At 35.2% G+C, this 19,089-nt stretch overlaps 1 protein-coding gene across 9 annotated transcripts in view; it reads right to left on the bottom strand.

The window, feature by feature from the left end:
* Positions 1-184: 184 nt before the first annotated feature.
* TTC3 (tetratricopeptide repeat domain 3) overlaps positions 185-19,089 on the bottom strand; it is a 62,672-nt gene continuing 43,767 nt past the window's right edge. For 7 of the 9 annotated variants that reach the window (XM_085304780.1, XM_085304787.1, XM_085304772.1 and 4 more), the window contains 16 exons: positions 17,723-17,799; positions 16,773-16,925; positions 14,296-15,199; positions 13,014-13,079; positions 12,283-12,432; positions 10,854-10,993; positions 9,328-9,396; positions 8,576-8,672; positions 7,656-7,756; positions 6,900-6,993; positions 6,172-6,267; positions 3,307-3,728; positions 2,766-2,886; positions 2,394-2,621; positions 2,120-2,209; positions 185-1,464 (listed from right to left, as the gene is read on the bottom strand). In XM_085304780.1, the coding sequence (XP_085160906.1) occupies positions 1,354-1,464; positions 2,120-2,209; positions 2,394-2,621; positions 2,766-2,886; positions 3,307-3,728; positions 6,172-6,267; positions 6,900-6,993; positions 7,656-7,756; positions 8,576-8,672; positions 9,328-9,396; positions 10,854-10,993; positions 12,283-12,432; positions 13,014-13,079; positions 14,296-15,199; positions 16,773-16,925; positions 17,723-17,799 (2,919 nt within the window). In that variant the 3' untranslated portion in view covers positions 185-1,353. Of the gene's footprint in view, positions 1,465-2,119; positions 2,210-2,393; positions 2,622-2,765; positions 2,887-3,306; positions 3,729-5,031; positions 5,087-6,171; positions 6,268-6,899; positions 6,994-7,655; positions 7,757-8,575; positions 8,673-9,327; positions 9,397-10,853; positions 10,994-12,282; positions 12,433-13,013; positions 13,080-14,295; positions 15,200-16,772; positions 16,926-17,722; positions 17,800-19,089 lie in introns of those variants that run through there. The other 2 variants (XM_085304809.1, XM_085304830.1) reach the window with 2 other exon arrangements.

Genomic DNA, 19,089 nt, shown 5'->3' with positions numbered 1-19,089 from the left:
AGTTCAGTGCTAAGATCTTGCATTAACAGCAAGTGCTGTCTTCACCTGTTCACAGCCAGCTTACCCTTACTATCATAGGGCAAGTTGTTTCATTTATTCAGTGAACAATTTCAAATATGGCATGTGTGAGATCAGTAACTTATTATACTTAGCAAAAATAATASACATAAAATAAGAAAGCATATCAACTGCAGTAGTAACTTTATTTTGATCACAGAGTTCCAGTTAACATAYTGATTAATCAAAGTAGTAGTTTGAAGCTTTATCAGTAGCATACATACTCATTTTGGGGAACAAATGATCCTTAGCATTAGCTACCCTAATCACATATAATCAATTTAATCCTCCTTGTACTGAATCCACAGTCATACTCTACTTCCAGAGTGTTTTGCTGTACATGATCTGATTATGGTCTTTTGGCTATCTGAGACAAATTTTGCAATGAAGATTAGTTACACTGATGGCAAACAGACTTTATAAAGTAGTAGGATAACCAGTCTTTCAGATCTTTATATTCTGTACCTCATACTTTTAGATAAACTAGCATTMATGTACAGAATACAGATGTACTGTATTGCTTGATCAAAAATAAACCCACCTTTTTGATTTAAACAAATCAACTCTTGACATGAGAGAAATTCAAGCCATATTCTGAGTTTAGTAAAAGTGAGGCATAGCATTCCAAGTGATGCTATGCAAGCAAAAAGAACCATMAAATACTTTAAACTTTTTGCTTCAAATTTTACAGAAAAAAATTGTTTAAACAATTTGAATTATTAGCTGTTGATTTATACAGGAAATTGAGCCACAGTTGTATGAACTTYATTCGTAACAATCATGAAAAGCCTAATTAAATTACCAGGGAAGAAGTAATAGCTTGGTTGTCTGAAATGCTGCTTGTCATGCAGATCATTTACTGTATGATATTAAAATTTATTTTCAATAGTGTCAGCTCTGGAAGAAAACACTTCCTTTACAGGAATTATGCACCRGCATCACCATACTTTGAGGAAACTAGTAGTTTAAATATTCCTTTGCCAAAAAACCCACCAGCTGTGTGCACTTCTGATGCCTGAACTAGATAAGCTGCACACAGTTAGGCAGCAATGAGGGAAAGTGCTGGATCTCAGAGTATACTAACTTGAGTCTATTGGTACCATGGCAATACCTACATCTTAACAGCTTAACACCAAGTATAAAGTACTGAAGTCACTGTGAGTTTTGTTACTATTTGCAATAAAACCAGCATTTCATTTCTTCCTAGGCATCCTGTCACACCTCCTTTCCTTGTGGTGGTTATTTATTTGCAGCGGCTTTGCATTTTTGTTATCATTTGTTCAAATAAAGCAAGGTTTAAGCATATTTGTTTCGTGGAGGAAGCTCAGGAAAGTCTTCAGGTAACAGAGCATGAACACGACAGATAGGGCAGGTACTTGAATGTTCCTTAAGCCATTTTCTAATGCACTGCAAGAATAAGAAAATAATGTTCAGAAAACAGTTGAAGTCTGGTATGAAGAGTTCACCTTAAGTAGGTTAATAATTATCACTAATAGGTAAACTATTTTCCAACATGTCCTATAGCCTGTTACTACAATTTGCAGCTAGAAAACTTTCTCTAATTCTATTGCTGTGCTGATCAATTTACACTGGTACCTATTTTGCAATAACAAATAAGCAGCAAACAAATGTGTTAATGGACAAAGATCACTAACAGAAGTATCAGTTTTTTTAATACAGTTCCATATGCAACTGTATATGCAACTACTATCAGGTGGCAAATACAGTTTTTATAGGTCTAGCCCATTCTGTAAATATACTTCAAACAGAAATCTGTGGCTTGATCAGCAACCAGTCGTCTGTGATTTAGCCCCTGAAGAGTAAGCTTAAATTCATTCTGATGAACTATCATTCTGGTTAAGAGCTAAACACCAAAACTGGAAACTTACTTACCAATACACAGACTACAGCAACTCTTTGAGTACAAACTACATAATGGAAAATTGTGTGTTGTTTTTTGCTTTTTAAGTGCTAAAGAATAGCAGGGTTTTTTTTGCCTTTAGGAAATGGGAACAGCTGTACATCTGAACTTGCACAGTGAAGAAAATATAAAAATGCTTACTTCTCTGTGAAAACGATGCCCACATTCTAGTTCACACGAGTCTCTGCTTAGCTCCTCATGACATATTATGCAAGGATCATCATCGGAGGTCTATATATAAAGCATTAAGTTTTTGAAAGCTAGCAACAATCATCAAATTCTAATAAGTTAATAACGTTACTAACGTCTCCCCTCCCTCCCTCTGACATACTTTGATTACTCCRTGTCCCATAATACTAGCTACAAAAAGTGCATGTTAATAACTTCAAGGTCAGTGAAACAGTGGAGAACTTACTGTATCATCTGATTTTTTCCATTTAGATCTGGCTGTTGCTCCGACATTTCCCCATGGCTGGGAACTTGGCCGAGATGGATATGGATTTTTACTTGTGGCACTTTTAGGTCTTGCCTTGGGCGGGCTGGGTACGTTTTCTTCTGCAGGTACTTCTTGAGTCCGAGTTCCAGTCTGTCCTAGCGAAGCAGAAGATACTGACTTCACAGCTCTCCCTTCCGAAGTTGATGCCTAGACAAGTATTGGAAAACAATTTTGAGCAAGTTTATATCGCAGAGTTTGATAGTAAGGAAAATTTTGTGCTCTTCTGGACTCTGCCATGCTGTTTCCTTGTCAGAGTTGCACATCAGAAATGTCAGTACTACAACACACTACCTTATTTTGATGGTCCAGAATGAGTTCTGTCACCCTCCTAAGGATTTCATCTAAGCGCAGACCTGACAAYGTGTTTCCATTTTTTATTCGTACTTCTTTTATGAAGTTAATGAAGTCTGAACTGAAAGACAAAAAATTAAATAATTACAGATTATTAATATTATGGCTATTGAGTTAATCAGAATGCTAGAGAACATTGCCTCTTCCATGTTTGATTCATACCAATAGAGCCGTTAAAAGATTTTCACTTTTCACATGAACTATAGCAAACACCTGCTTCTAATATCTCTCTCAGTAACAAGGTTCTAGCCACCTTTACTATAAGATATTATCTAAAATATTAAACTAGTGGTTTTAATAGAAAAAAGGTCAACACAACAGATCTATTCCCTTAAAAGAACCTCTTCCCCCCCCCTCTAAAATTACTCTTCTCATGAAATATGAAACATTTACCAAGAAATTCATTCTTTTTTACTTTATTATTAGAGGTTTAGAACTTTTGTTACCCAATGTAATAAGAAATGCAGTAAAAAAGAAATACCTGCTATAATTTGGAAAAATAGTCTGTAGATTTGCAATAATATTATCAAATGCTTTGGGAAGCATTTTGCTGTTTGGAAGTCCAGAAGGCCTTAGCTGTACAGCCGAGTCATCTTGATGGTTTYGGTTTGGCTGGCTATTCTGGGAATTATTTCTGGAAATCCGTGATGGACTAGTTACTGAGACCTTATCGGAGTATGATCCTCTCAGAGTGCTGGTGGGTATTTTCACTGATCCATCATTCACAGAACAAAACTTAGAATTTGCATGGGTTGGTGTCATTCCAGCCTGTGCATTACATGAAGCATGTGTTGGACCTTGATCACCAGAACTTGAAAAAGCAGGAGGTAAATTAGGATGTGCAGATGCAGCGGAATACATGACAACAGCCGGATCACTGATAGGAAGTCCACTCTGTTTCCTCTAGGAAATAAACAAATTCCCCCCTCAGTTAGTAATTAAAATAAACAGAATTCTTTGAGCATTTACAGCATGAATGGTGCTGTACTTGGTCATGCAAAGGAATTGGAAGGTCCTATCAATTTACCTTAACTTACTTTACCAAGGTAAAAATATATTTCACAAATATATTTTTCCCARTATGCACTATGTATAGACAAACTGCTTGAAATCTGATTAAGTATGACAACATATATGCATTCAAACTGCCTTAGCTTATTTGTTTGCTAAAGAATTAACTGCTGTTGGACAGCTCTTAAGTTTTAAAGTATAGTCTGAGGTTGGCAGTAAAAACAGTACTGCTTTAAATAAATGCTATCAATTTGAAAATACAAAATTCACTCCTTTYAATTGATGATGTAATTCCTATATGATCCAATGTAATGTTTTTTAGACAAACTATGTCAGCTATAGTCAATGTTAGAAAATTTAGAGCTGACTTGATCCAAGACTACTTTTTTCGCACTAACAACTCTCTTCCATAAATGGAAAAAAAATCCTTCAAATGARCTTGGATGTTTGATACCATTACTGCTATTTGTTCCAGATCCTGAYTGCTCTAAAAAGTTTGTTTTCTAACCCACAAAACTAATATTCTACATTTATTCATGTTCAAATTATAACTGCAGGTTCTTGCTCTATGTTCTTAACATCTTTCTGAAGTAGTATTTTACCTTCCAAGCCCAGAACCTTCCCTTACAAAGAACTGTCTCCTTTGGAGAACGCAAAGAAATAAATGAAAGTAACTTTTGGAATAAGGTGTTAGTCTATGAAAAAAATCAGAAGAAGATCCAATATTTGCATRAGAATATGAATTTGTTTTATAGATATAGGTAATCAATCTAACTTTGCTAATTCAGATGCATAAAGGATGAACTGAAACATTACATGGCAGGGCAGTCTCAAACTACTAAAACAGATTAGTTTTTACAAGTTTTCATATTAATTAGTACATAGCTTTAAGTTTATTTTTGATGATCCTTAAAGCTTAAAAAGCTTACCAGGTTATATTTTTGTGTATAAGAACGTGCTGAACTTTAAAGGTGGAACTGATTAACAAGTCAAGAAGGAAAGGATTTTTCATCATTGATTATTTTTCATTTGGATTCAGTATTTAAGCTGAAAGAATTATAGAGGTATCTCTTCTAAACCTTGTATCACTCTAGTAATAACAGATACTGACTGCAAAACAAGAGAATCAAACTTCCCTCTCCTCCCCAACCTGCAAATTGTTGGTAAACTAAGGAAGATAACTAAGAGTATTTACATATTCTTATCAGAAGAGTCTTGAGAATTCTGTGCCATAAGCAGAAAGAAGATACCTAGAAATAAGTGGAGAAGGAAAGGTATGCAAGAGAGCAGAAGTGTAACTATTACTAGTAAAACTCCAGAAAAATTGTAGTAACAATCAGAAATTTACAGTATTAGAACAAAGCTTTGAGTCTAAATTGTACCAGAAGCAAAGAGAAGGGGGGGGGGGGGAAGGGACTTTCTACAGAAAATGCATTTATGGAAGAATGTTTCCTGTGTGGTATTTCTTGATGCCTTTGGATATTTTGTGTGTGTTTGTGCACTATTAATGCATTTTACTTACAGTATCAATTATATCTCCCCTATTTTGAGAGATGACTGAACAATTTTGTCCTTACTCCAAACTGTCCCTTTTGCATACAGCAGCTTCTGAATGTTATTTGTCTTCATGATTGTGCAGGAACTCTGTGCCTTGGTTTCAGCTTCACTGTCAGTGAATGGCAGTATTTAGTTTATTAGCATCATTCCTGCAGCTATATTGCCTGCAAGTATTTTGCCTTGGTGCATACTTAGCAGAGTATTGACTTACACTGACTTTGTCCTTGCACCAGGGAACAGTCACAGGTGCTTTGGAAGTAACTGACACGATTTGAGCAAAGCATGTGGGACTCCTGGCCCACAAAGAAAACATTTTTAATAGTATTTATCTGGGATATAGCTATTATAGATTAATTTCCATAAATGGTTATACTCCATCTAACTTATGACAGATATGACTGGAAGTTAATTTTGGCATCCACAATCAGTTACACGTGTTGGTGTAATAGGGCCTTGTCTCAAAGGATTTTGGTGCTACAAGAAAGTCATGATATCCAAAAATATTAATCCTAATTCATACAGAATACGAAGCATGCTGAAGTTAATCTTAAGCAACTTATGCCTCTTTAAGGACTTAGTGATTTGTTTCTCATTGGGCTTCCTCATGCTACATTTTCCTTTAGGCCAGTATTTGGACATATGGAGAGCCAGGCGACTTTTTGTTCACAACTGGAAATTCAAGTTCTAATGTACACTCATATAAAAGATAGCCATGCTGATGCAAGCTTAACTTCTTAATAGCCTTGAAACCCGCTGCTATCAAATACAATGTACGTACTAAGACACTGGGAGATGAAAGATCTGCAGCTTCCATTTTAGTGAGGCAGTTTAGTGCTCCATTTTTTACCATCTGAATTTTTTCTTCATACTGAGCCTGCAGAGGAAAAAAAAATACCTTCCAAATTAGCATTAATTTAAGCTCTTTCATTAGTCACAGTGGCATAAACACAACTACATTTTGCAAATCAACAAAAATATCAGGCCTTGCAAATGGAGAAGTAGGGCTACAATTTGCTATAGTAACATACCTCTAATAAGGTACTTGCATTAATGCTTGAAAGGGTTTGGGAAATGGTGTGTGTACACACATTCAATTCCAGTTCTTAAAACTTAACCTAGACATTTTAGACATCTTCTCTCTTTATAGCAAGTTTTCTGTTACATTTAAAGAAGTTGCGTAGACTTTTGAAGTCAAAGAAATACAAAAGAACTGACTGATTGGACTTGTTAATATGGGAACCAACTTTGAAGCAACATCTATAAAAACCAGACTTTTGCCTTTATAAAAATCTAAGTCATTAACTGCAACTTATCGATACTTTCATAATCAGCACTTATTATTGGAGGTTAAATACTGTTGCTCAATACTTGGAGGACAAGCTAYTGAAGCTTTAAAAACAATAAATAAAAAAGAGGAACGCACAATTATTTAGGAGATACTTATTTTGCTCTAATTCAGAAGACAAAGTTCAATTTACTGGTTTGGTAAAATAAATCAAGACTTACCTCTACTTCTTCCACTTTTTTCTTTATATTTGAAATAAATTTTTCCCAAGACTCAATCTGTGTCTTCAGCTGAGGTAATGCTGATGCTGAGCTGCTGAAATAAACAGGTTTTCAGTTAAACTCCAATATTCCCATTCTTTTTAAGACCAGTGGATTTAGTACAACAATTTTTTCTCTCTGAGGTAAATCACAGTAAATTAAAATTCTTCACAGCCTTTAAAAGTTAAACTACTGGCACTTAGGTCCTATCCAGTCTTGGAAGTGGACTCCTCAAACAGAAATTAATATGTTGAGGCAATTGAGACAGAGTACACAACATGTTAAGACAAACATAATTCMAAGGGCTAAGCTAATTCCTGGGCAGAATGGAAACAGCCTTGTTGCATGCCCAGCAGATCTGTTACACCTCTTTTCCATTTAAATTGCAGCCCTTTCCCAGTGATACTGGGCAGGCAAAACTGGAACATTCCCAGTAACCTTATCTTCCTAGGCTAATAAGACAAGAAGCTTACTGATTTTTAAGTACCTCACATATTGGTAAATTATGATTAAAAAAGAAATTCAACTTAGTAAGAGGAAAAGAATATACCCAAAAAAGGGGGGGGTATACTGAACTACAGCATTTTCATGCACCTTTCAGGCTAACATCAATCTGAGCAAAATTAACTTGTCTAGTTTAAAAAGTCATGATTAATCTCCAATAGTTACTTCCATTCAGGAAGTACTACTGTAACTACTGGTATAAACTTCCCATACCTGCCCCCTGACTTCAACACCTTAAGCGTTGCTTCTGCATTGGCAGCTATGCTGTAGAGCTTGCATACTTCAGCTTCCTTCCAGTTTTTGAGTACTGATACCTGCAACAAAATGTATTTTTTTAATGCAATAAAGCACTATTATGGTACAAGGAATAAAACCTCAAACTAGATTTCAATAAGCATCTCAAACAATAGAGAGCACAACATGTAGGTTCCTATGATGAGGAATTTCAAGTAGAATTAAGTGTACGAGCATGCTTTTGGGGGGGGATAACACAGGCTACAGTCACTTCAACTGAAGGTAGAAAGCTCCTACTGCAGRTATGACAGCCTTCAAACCTTTCACAAAAAGGAACAGTTGTTTGAGACATTCTTTCAAAACATTTCCAATATAAAATATACTGTATAGCAGAGATCTTGACATTTATCAGTACTCCGTTCCTTTCAGTGAAATACTCAAGTGAATTGTTGAATTCTGATTCTACCTGACACAGAAGTAACTATATGTTCACTAACTATACCTTAGTTTTAACAAGGAATTCGTATCTTCCTTTCTTAATCTTTCCTTAATTCTTACAAATGGTATCTATTCATATATGTAACAAGGCTAAGTATTAAACTGTAAATCACTAGTTGCATTTTATTTGGGGCAATACTAGATGTCCCAAGCATTCATTCTGTGCACTTTAGTACTAACCAATAATAATGTGCCTTGACGATCTGCAAAGTTTTGCAGGGTAATTTCAAACAGCAGTTATCAATATTTATCACTTTTGATGTATACTTACAAAGAGTCTTAGAAGCTATTTAAAAGAAACATGTCTTCGTTAAACAAGACTGCCACTCATTTTCCCCACCTCCTATTAGTGCAAATGACCCAGGCTATAGCAGAAGTCTTTCAGGATTTTTTGTTTGTACCTCTGCAGTTACAGCTCTTTTCACACACTCTTGACAGTCATCTTGGCTCTTTTTTATTAGTTCTTCCAGTTTTACTTTCTCATTAGCAAATTTATTACTGTGAAATAAAGTTAAATATTTGGTTAACATTAACAGCTGAGTAATAATTAAAAATGACAGCAGTCCTATGCATCTGCATGTATATTGTACAGCTTGTGGCTTCAGGCACAGTACCTGAGCCATACTGCTGGCTCGGTGGGGATTTCTTAATCACATTTTACTGTGCAATGTAAAAATCTTAGAGGACCTTCAATACTCCAAGTTTTATTGTTCTGAGAATTAAATTTTATATATATATATATATAAAGAATGTATTTTTAATGATAAGTTTACTGTATAATACATGCAAATAAATAAAAAGATGTTTAGATAAATTTATGTTTACATTTAGAACTACAGATATGTAAAGATCCTAGCTGCATACCACACCAGTATGTTTTACCACACACAACTTCTAATGTGTTCTAAAATACAGTATCATATATCAAAGGAAATACATGAGTATTTTCAAAAGCCTTCTTTCCATGTTCTAAATATCTATCTAAAAGGAAATGACATTTATCTACACTAAGCAACCAATATCTCTTACCCTGTTAGTTTACTTTTTAAGTGCTTATTTTTTCTATGCATTCACTCAGAGTAAAACAGACAACTCTGGTAATGACAAGTCAGTAGAAAAATGTAAATATTGCTGAAAGGTACAAGAGTTTTACCTGGTCTCAAGATACGTATTGAAATACAGCTTATACTGCCTTTCTTTCTCTTCAATGTTCTTTGAATACCTAGAGTAATCAAATCTTTATTAAACATGTTCTGGAAAACATTCACTAGCAAACAGATTTCTTATTCTTTTATAACCATAATGACAGTTATGCAGTAAATGTATACATCTGATTTATATGCTGTTCAGTACTGTATGTTTATATAAATGAACTCCTAATTAAGCAGGACGTAACTAATAGAAAATGCAGCCTGATAGTTTTTTCAAGAGTGCTTTGGCCCAACTACTCAAAAACTAAAGATATTAGAACAGCTTTGAAGGACAGAAGTCTTCTCAGGGGTCTGTAAACAGAATGAGAGCAGTAAAAATAATGGATGAATTGTGAAATCTGATTAGGAAAAGCATTGCTAAGTAAGTCAGTTTCATCAGTTGTGAGGAAGCYGTTTTAAATGTTTACCTATAATTGCAAAAAATACTGAAGCAGACAGGAATCTATTTCAGCGTATTAGGGTGATAAAACATCTGGTTGGATATATTGCCGGTGATTAGGTTAAAGGTTTCTGAAGTATTCTGAATATTTTTGGAAAAATCTGCCAATAATCTACATCAAATGACACATGTCTAATTTCTCACTGTYGGTGATGTGATGCTGTGGATGCTTGTTGACCATGGTAGGCAGCTGAATGCAGTTGGTTCCTGCTCTTCCAGAGGCAGAGTCAACTGCCAAAGGAACAGCTGGGTTTGCTGCAGAGAGGGTCATTGTGGGACTCACACATTCATATTAATGATCAGATTTCCAAGGACAGCTCTGTAGAGTTCTGTTTTATGGTGAAAGAGTAAAAAGGAGTAGATATATGTAGCTTTGAGGTTCTTATGTCTTCACTTTAATCTGAGAAATGAATGACAAGACTAGAAAAGGAGGAAACATATTCCTAGATGACTGGATGTGGCAAAAGAAACAAAAAGTATGTGAGAAAAATGGATGCAGATCAGAGTGTAGTTGGGTTGACTGCACAAAAAGAGAAGGAAGGGAAGCAATGAAAATTTAGGGCTGATCATAAGGCGGTAAAGGAAGTAGGGTGAGGAAGCAACAGTAAGTCATGAAGGAGAAAAGTGAAAAAGTAGTTAAGACCTGAAGCATTTTCGGAAAACCTGAGGAAGATCTTAAATAGTGATGGAGTTCTGTTTATTATTCAGATTTAATAATAGTTGATCTGCATGCAGATGAAGTTAACAGCAGCACTCATCCAAGAACTGTATTTAACTCATTTTCAGAATCAGGGTAACAAATCTGAATTCTCACTCTGCATACATCACTCAGCTATTCAGTGATTTTTTTCATGCTTTTATATCAGAAAATTTTAGCAAGTTATTTATTATTTAGCTGTAGTCCATGGAATCAGCAGATAATACTGAAACTTATAGCCTATGAGATGTGACATCATCTACTACTGCTTAAAAAACAAAATCAAGCAAAAGGAAAAGTGATGTAGATCTGTATTCAAAATTAGTACCTACATTTCATTAGTATCTGTATGCTTTTTAGCAGTGTGCCTTATTGTTTTTAAGTTCTCTTGATTTTCTTTTTTCTCCTGTTGCCATTTTTTCTTTTTTTTTTCTAAATCTTGATCAAGCCATTCCAGTTCACTCCTTGATATCTAAAATCAGAAAATAAGAAAACATTATTTCTAAAAGACTATTTCACTGAAGTGCAGGTTAGAATAGATTGCTTATACTTATGAGCAAAACCAGTGAAATTTACAGTAACAGAATTGTACTACTGCTTAATTTATTCTTAGGTCAGGTGTTTAGCACAGGCAGCACACTCATTGATGTCTACCTGCAAACCTCATTTATATGGCCAACTTCAGAACACGTAACACCTACTTTGTAGTTAGTTAAAACAAGAAACCTAGTTGCACAGTGTTATGTACACATGCATACTGAAATCCAGCTCACAAGCTCTGTTCCAGCTTCCTAGTTGTTAGCACTGATTCAACAGACAAGAAGGCAGCAATGAATCCATACGGCTGCCATAACCGCTTAAACAAACACCACATGACACATCATTCAGAAACACGCATCATGAAGAAAAAACACAAGCACCTACATCACCCGTGGACAAGCTCACCCACCTTGGCTTGCTCAAACTTTCTGAGCTTCCATTTTTAGTAAATACTCATACAGAAACATGGATGTAAGACTCCATTGTCCCCTATATAAAAGTTTGCCAGGCTATTCGTATCCAGAGTTAAAGCTAGAGTTGGAGGAGCTTCCAAGCTGCATTGCACGGATTTACTCCAACACACAGATGAAAGGAAGAAATAGACATTATCATAGAAACAGTAAGACTGGAAGGGACCTCTGGAGAGTGTGATTGAATGTCACTAAAGCATAAAGAAAGGGGGTGGGTGAAATGCTTTTGGCCTTCAATTATTTTTTTTAAATGAGAACACTCCCCAATGTAGACAAATGAATAACCTGTAGCACATAYGGCTTTAACTGTAAAAATCAGCCCAGGCAAATAAACTGATAGGAGGCCAATAGTGTTGTCTGGATTGYCTATTTTTGCTCCCAAGCCTCTTCAAGGACATAAAGCCTGTTAGCAATCCCAGCAAATCAAAGATTACCTACTTGAGACCCCCTTCTTCTCAAGAAGAGGGGAAGGCTCAGTAGTATCGTGCTTTTTGTTCCTTAGATTCTGTCAAAAGCAATAGCTATCCACTAGATGGAGGCAACCAATCACCTATGTGTTTGTGTTCTTATGATGGCATACAGACAAAAATTTTGAGATTTGCTAAGTTAGACGTTACTGTGATGAGGACTATCATTTAAGCCTCAAAAATACAGCTGACTGATCACAAGAAATCTAAAACTCAGCAGGAGGGGGGGGGTTCCCTGCAGTTTGTCTTTGCTAACCAAACCATTGCATGAATAAAAATGTTACCTCAATCTCTTCAACACTTTTTTTTAACAGCTCTTCTAAAGTACTGATTTCCTCTGAGCTTCGGCTTTGTAATTGCTCATATTTCTCCTGAGCTTCTTTAAGTTGTTCTTTTAATACCTGATGCTCTTTTTCCATACGCAGAATATCTCCCTGAAAATAAATTATGAAAGATAATCTAACAGTAATTATCCACAAGGTGGCAAACATTCATGGCACATCTAAAATGAACAGTCTACTGTCAGTTGAGATTCAAAAATCTGCAGAATTCTTCAGAGGAAGTTGTGTAACAATTTGAATACAACTCAGGAAATGATCATTCATGTCAGATTAATGGAATATGAAGACTTTGAAGGCCATATATCCCTACTCATCTCCTGATACAGACAGGAGACTGACATTAACAACAGTCTGAGCTATCAGCATGCCTAAGTGGAATATTTAATCAAAACTCAAGATTTTGAGAGGAAGTATCTAACTTCCCCTGAAACATACTCTAACATCTAAATAGCTACAAAAAAAAGAGCTCCAAAGCCACCTTTTTTATGGACCTACCTGAAGTTTGTAAGGACATTAAAGAATATGGTCCAACATAAYGGGCTAAATCCCCCTTTCCTCCAATATCGGTTAAAATACCTCACTTGCAGAGAACTTTATCTTTGCACTACTAAATTTTGGGGCACTCCTTTTACCTCCTTCATGAAGAATGTACAACACAAATATAGGTTACTTACTTGTTGCATTTCAAATGGATGAAAAGGCAAGGTATTAGTTTCTCTATCAGCTACTTCACGATTTACCTAAAATACAAAGAATCATTACTTTAAAGGCTTTCTTGTCTACATGCACAGTTAGTAGGTCAGCTGGTTTGTTTTAGAGGGCCTAGGAGATCTAATCTAGTCTTACAACTCCACTATTTTTAAGTAGGTTTATCTATACTGTAAGAAGAAATTATGCAACTGTTTGCAAAATGGGCTTCAATCTATAACAAAAGCACTTCCCCCTCCCCAATCTTCCTCTAGTTTAATTGACCATGAGGCAGTTATTTTAAAAACATTTCTCATGTTCTTATCATGTTGGATAATCTCATACAAATGTATGCATGCCACACCTGTATCTTCAAAAACATTTCCAGTTAACAGACCAGGCTTTGAACAACAAATTTGGATGCGACCCTTGTCTTCCTGTGCTATCTGAAGAGCATTTTCATGACTGGCGTATGCTGATATAACTATGGGGTGCCATTAGAGTGAATACTGCAGCCACTCTTCCATTCAGCTGCATGCCCTGCTCTGCCCCTTCCAGCATGCCCAGCAGGGCTTCCTGTGCCTGCAGGACCAGCCTTTTGGTTTTTATCTTCAGAAGGGGAGGGGGGRAAAAGGGAAGCGTGCAGGAGTCTCACCCTGAATTCATGCTACAAGCTGGGCAGTCACTGCAAGACCAGAAGGAAAGCAACAGCCAGCGATTGTTAGAATGTATAAAATATCTAAAACCTCAAAGATTATAAAACAAACTGCTGAAATAGTTACAAAAAGAAAAATGAAGACATAAGAGAGAAAGTCCTCTAAACTACATTTAAACTGATGTGTACCAGGTCCCTCTTTCATTCTGGGTCAAAGATCTCTGAAAATTTCAGGCACAATAAAATTCAGTGACTACCTCTTTAAAGAATTACAAATGTAAAACAGGAGTATAAAAACTGTCAGCAACTCAGACTGGAAGCCCTAAAGTTGTTCTCCATCTAGTAAACATCTTAATATTTTCCAAGCTAAGTTATGGCTTTTTGCAGAGGGTAAGTAGTAGAGAATGCTAAATAGAGTGTTTTGGGCGGCTTGAGGTATGACCTGAATATCTCTTTAAACTCCATACACTATTCAACCCTTCAGAAAGTCATAAAGAAATAACTCAAAAATGAGTTGCATTTTCAACAGTAAGAGTAACGTAGTAAAAGACACTGAACGTTTTCATTCATCATTTAAAAGCACTACGAATACTTTCTCTATCTTAATTTCTTACCTGAACAGCTATCATCTTTGTATGAGGATTATTCTTCATTAGAGGTGTACCTCTTTCTTTTTCCATCTTAATAGCCAGCATATCATTTTCAGCTTTACTCTTACTARCAACAACAAAATTGTCTTCATAAACTGCATTATCCGAGTTCTCAAGTAGGCACTGAGGGTCTTCGTATGTTTGTATTTCAGTTGGTATAAAAATGCCAGAGACACACTTTTTGTCTGAAATTGCTGATTCATTATTATCCTGATAAGCTATATGGTCAGTATAAATATAAGCAGGTTGCTTAGCAAAATTTGAAGTGAGAGGTATTTGAGAAGTCACTGGCAATACTCTTTCATATTGATAACCCAGTGAAGTCTCAGGCAAAGATATATCAAGATTTTTAGAATCAAAGCAGTCTAGTAAAACATCTGAAAAGGATGACTCATTTTCTGTGGTATTACTATTCTGACTATGTAAAAAATGCACTGATCTGTACGAAATAGGTAAAGAATAGGACAAATATTCTGGAGTCTCATAGCTTGCTACTGTTATGTCAGTAGAGGTTGAAATATGAGGTTGATTAGCATAAGATAGTGGTTTGAATTCCTTAGCAGCTGGATTTAACTGTAGCTTGTTCTGGGAAGAATTTTCTTGCATATCGCAGCCTATATAGTTTTTCTCTTCATTATCTCTAGTTTCATTTCCATTCGTAATTTCTTTAATMAGAAGTGCATGCTTCGTTAAGCCAATAACATTATCCACCATAATGAAACGAAGGGATTCCAGAAGAAAAGATTTCAGACCACCTGCATCTTCTACAATTTTTCGAGCTTCTTCAGGGAAATGTTCGTATTCTCCAACTAATAATTTATCATTAATTTCCATAGGGCCATGTGCTTCCAAGATTTGAGAGAAGTAGCTTTAAAAAAATATATATAATTATTAATCAAAGCTTTTAATATAATTTTAAAATTGTATTTCACATTTTACATTTTCACAGTAATAAAAAAAAGAACCTTTAGAACCATTGAAAAATGATCATTTGGTAGTTGGTGATCTAACTAAACATAAAGATCTTCTGTAATACTCCTGCTTTTCCTAATTTAAAAATGTGCAACTAATTGGAAAAATTAGTACCTACTACTTTTATGCATATACTTGCATGCACGGGACTAACAGGGCTGAAACAATTGCACCTGCACAATACACTACAAAGTAGGATCTTGCAAGTAACATTTTTCTCTCCATAAAAACAAACGCTATTTATATGTAAAGTATTACCACAGAAAAAGTATATACTGTAGTTGTCTAAGTATTGAACACAGACATGCAAAGGTCTGAGTAAGGGGAGTTGACAGTCTAGGCAAAAAACAAACTCCAGAAAATATTAGAGGTTAATACAAAACTTACTTAAAATAAAATCAAGTAAATATAAAGGAAAGTATACCATATGAAAAGGAAGCATGTAAAAATGTAAAAACCCTTAAGATTTATGAGGAAGACTGGCTTACAAATCAGTGTTTTCTCTGTGGCATTCAAATCACTTTATTATCCAATTTATAAGCCTCTGGGGGCAGGAGGGAAGTCCCCTTTACCTATACTGAGCACTTCAATAAAGAATGCGTGGACTAAAAGACACTCTGGCACATGACTAAGATGAAAAGAGCTCACATATCCGAGGGAAAAAAAGAAAAAAAAAAAAACATCTCCATCTCCATTTTTCACAAGATGGAGAGGGGGCCCTCAGGCTCCCCCCACAATCCCTTGGTTAACAGTCTAATACCGTACAAACATAGACTAACAAAGGTTTTTTGGCAACCGTTAATGGAAACATCTGAGCTGTATACATAATCTTTCAGTTTGGTGCTTAGCACAAACTGAATCTTAGCCTCATTCACCACACTTTGAGTACCAACTCAGGATAATTCAGTCGAACAGAAATGAGAAAATCACGGTCATTGCAAAGACGTTCAGTGGTTTTCGTAAAGCAAAGCTGCTAATCTGTAAGTCACTAATACACAGCGATATATATCAAATGTAGCAATAAATAAAATTTGTATCAAGATACCTTCTATTCATTCTTTTATGCTTAAWTTTTGACTTAACTAGGAAGAACTACTATGATCAGCAGTAAAACAAACAGGGCAGTTCCATCTTCAGATGTCAGAAGTATCATCCCACTTACCATTTCAGAGCAAAGCTCAGGTTCTTATTTGACTGTTTTCCTTTGTTACTTACATGCACATTCACAAATATAAGTTCAAGGCCTTAGTTTTCCTGCACTGATCTAAAAATGCAGTTTTCATAGTATTAGTCATTGTCAATTGCTTCTACACCAAGAACTAAAGATGTTTTATTCCTGATTACTACTGCCACTTCTTTCTGGAAATACAATTAACACTAATTCTCCAATGCAAAGGTACAGAATTTACATACATATAAGCTAGAAAATTAAATCCTTAAAACTGCTGAGCACAGAAGTATATACATACTCATATAAACTCTCACAGGTTGGATTCAAGTTATTATCCAAAAGACTTTGATAACAGTTATTATTTGAAACATCACAGAGAGCTTCAAATTCCTCCATTTGACTCCGAAGATAGTCTGGGATTACAAATGGTTCATAAGGATTCATAAAATCTCTGTAACAGTTAAAAAANAAAAAAAAAAAAAAAAAAAAAAAAAAAAAAAAAGAAAAGAAAAAAGTGTATGAACAGTAATTTTTTTTCCCTCAGAAAGTAATCATGTTTTTCCACATATACTGAAAACAGCTCATGGTAACTACGTAGTCCTATAAAAACACCCTAACATCAAACTATTTTCTAACAACAAGAACAAACATTATCGCCAAAATACTTTACTGCTAAAATTCTTCGGATAGATAATAAATGACCTGCTACCAACAAGCAGTAACAAGGCTTAGCCCTGCCTAGCAGTTTTCCCACCTAAGCCTGTTTTCTCTCACTTATTAGAGAACGTAAAAGTTCAACTCTTGATAAATTCTGAGTCACACACATTCTGAGCCACGTGCTACAGAGGATCTCAAACCAGCATCGCACCTGCTTGAATTACTTTGGATGGCAAAGTTCAGCTGTGACCAATGGAATACATACAAATTTGTCAAACAATTTCTTTGTACGTTAAAATGCAATAGGAGGAAAGAAAGATCTTACTTGAAAGAACAGCTTTTAGCCTAGAAAATGCATTGGGCTACAGCCAGGTCACCACATAGTTGCCTCTAACAGCTTTTAAAAGGTTAATTATCAAACAAAATCCCTTACACTCGTTCTAGAGGCACAGAAGCAATGGCTCTATAGAAGCTTATACCAAGATCATATCAAAACCCACCAGACTTGGTGTTTTGAAGTTTCTATCATCTGTTACCTGCAAAGCACTTTGGAGTTTGGGTAATGAAGAAAAATTACATGATGGTACTTACAAAGCATTTTCTTCTATAAATATTTTTTCTTCATCTCGTGGTGCTGTACTAACTCCACTGGACAATACTAAAACAGACTAATTAAAAAAAGATTATTCTTTTTAAGCTCACAATAACACATACAAACTGATCCACTCTAAAGAGTTTGAGTAGCTTATCTACCCAGAATGTTGTTCCGTAACTTTATTGTGTTCAGATGCCAGAAAATGAACTGTAAAACTCAATCGGGTAAATATAATTACCCATACTGCACCCCTTCTGGAAAGTTTTTAATAATTAAATTACTAGTTTCTTCTTCAGAACTTAATCTGGATGGAGAAATTAAGATATTCAGCCCAGCCTGTTCTTTTTACTGATTTCATCTAAATCCTAAATATGCCCATTTTTTCACCAAGTTCATATTATAAGAAAACACCAACGCAAGCAAACAACAAAAAACCCTATGGCCTCATTTTTTGCTCACACTTCTGTTTAACTTCTTTTCATTGGGGTGCCTATCAACCGTCTTTCCAGGAATCCCTCCCTTTACATTTGAGATCCATGAAGCCTTAGTATTTTTAATACAGGTAAGTTCTCAGTTACCCCTAGTTCCACCTGGTTTTAATATTAGTCCTCTTGTTTTTATGTTTATCATTATAAGCATTTTTTTTCTTTTAATCTAGTAACTTTAGAAAAAACACAGACTTGTATATATGGATCTAAGACAGGAATAGAAAAACTCAGTTGATGACAATAGTAAAGATTTTAACTTTTGAAATTCTAATAAAATTAAAMAAGAAAGAACGAAAGAAAGGCTGGGTACATAGAGAAAAAAAATCAGAAAGAACGTATCTATGCTTTCAGTAAAGTAAAATACCAAAAGAAACAGCAAAAAGGCAGCATATATGCCAACTAGGATATTAGTCCTTGAACATCTATAAAGTACTGAACATTTACTGAAATAATACTTTTCTGAGTATTATATGGAACATTCTTTGCTTCTTCAGTCACTGATATGCCCTTAAAAAATATCAGAAAAGACAGCTGAAGATACGACTTCAAATCTATTTTATGAGAAGCGTAAGGACACATTTTGCTTTCTCAAAATGACTTGCAGAGAGTCCTTTTCCAAATTTGTTACTTTGTTACTTGTCATTGCAAAATGAAGTGGAGCATAAAATATTAGTTATAGAGTGCAATGTACAGGTAATTACAGCAGTTCAGATTCTTCCTCTCATGCTCTACCATATTCACAGAAGGTTTGCTTTTTTCCCCATACGGGAAATCAAGAGCAAAACTGCAGTTTAGTATGAAGGCATTCTTGTTGAAAAGACTGAGGGTATTGTACATGATCAAAGTTAGCACTATTTATAAATATCTGATTTTTT

The sequence above is a fragment of the Rhea americana genome, unplaced genomic scaffold, assembly GCF_003343005.1.
Source record: "Rhea americana isolate MKP2758 unplaced genomic scaffold, rheAme1 scaffold_101, whole genome shotgun sequence".
NCBI lineage: Eukaryota > Metazoa > Chordata > Aves > Rheiformes > Rheidae > Rhea > Rhea americana.
This window is presented reverse-complemented; position numbering and strand designations above follow the sequence as displayed.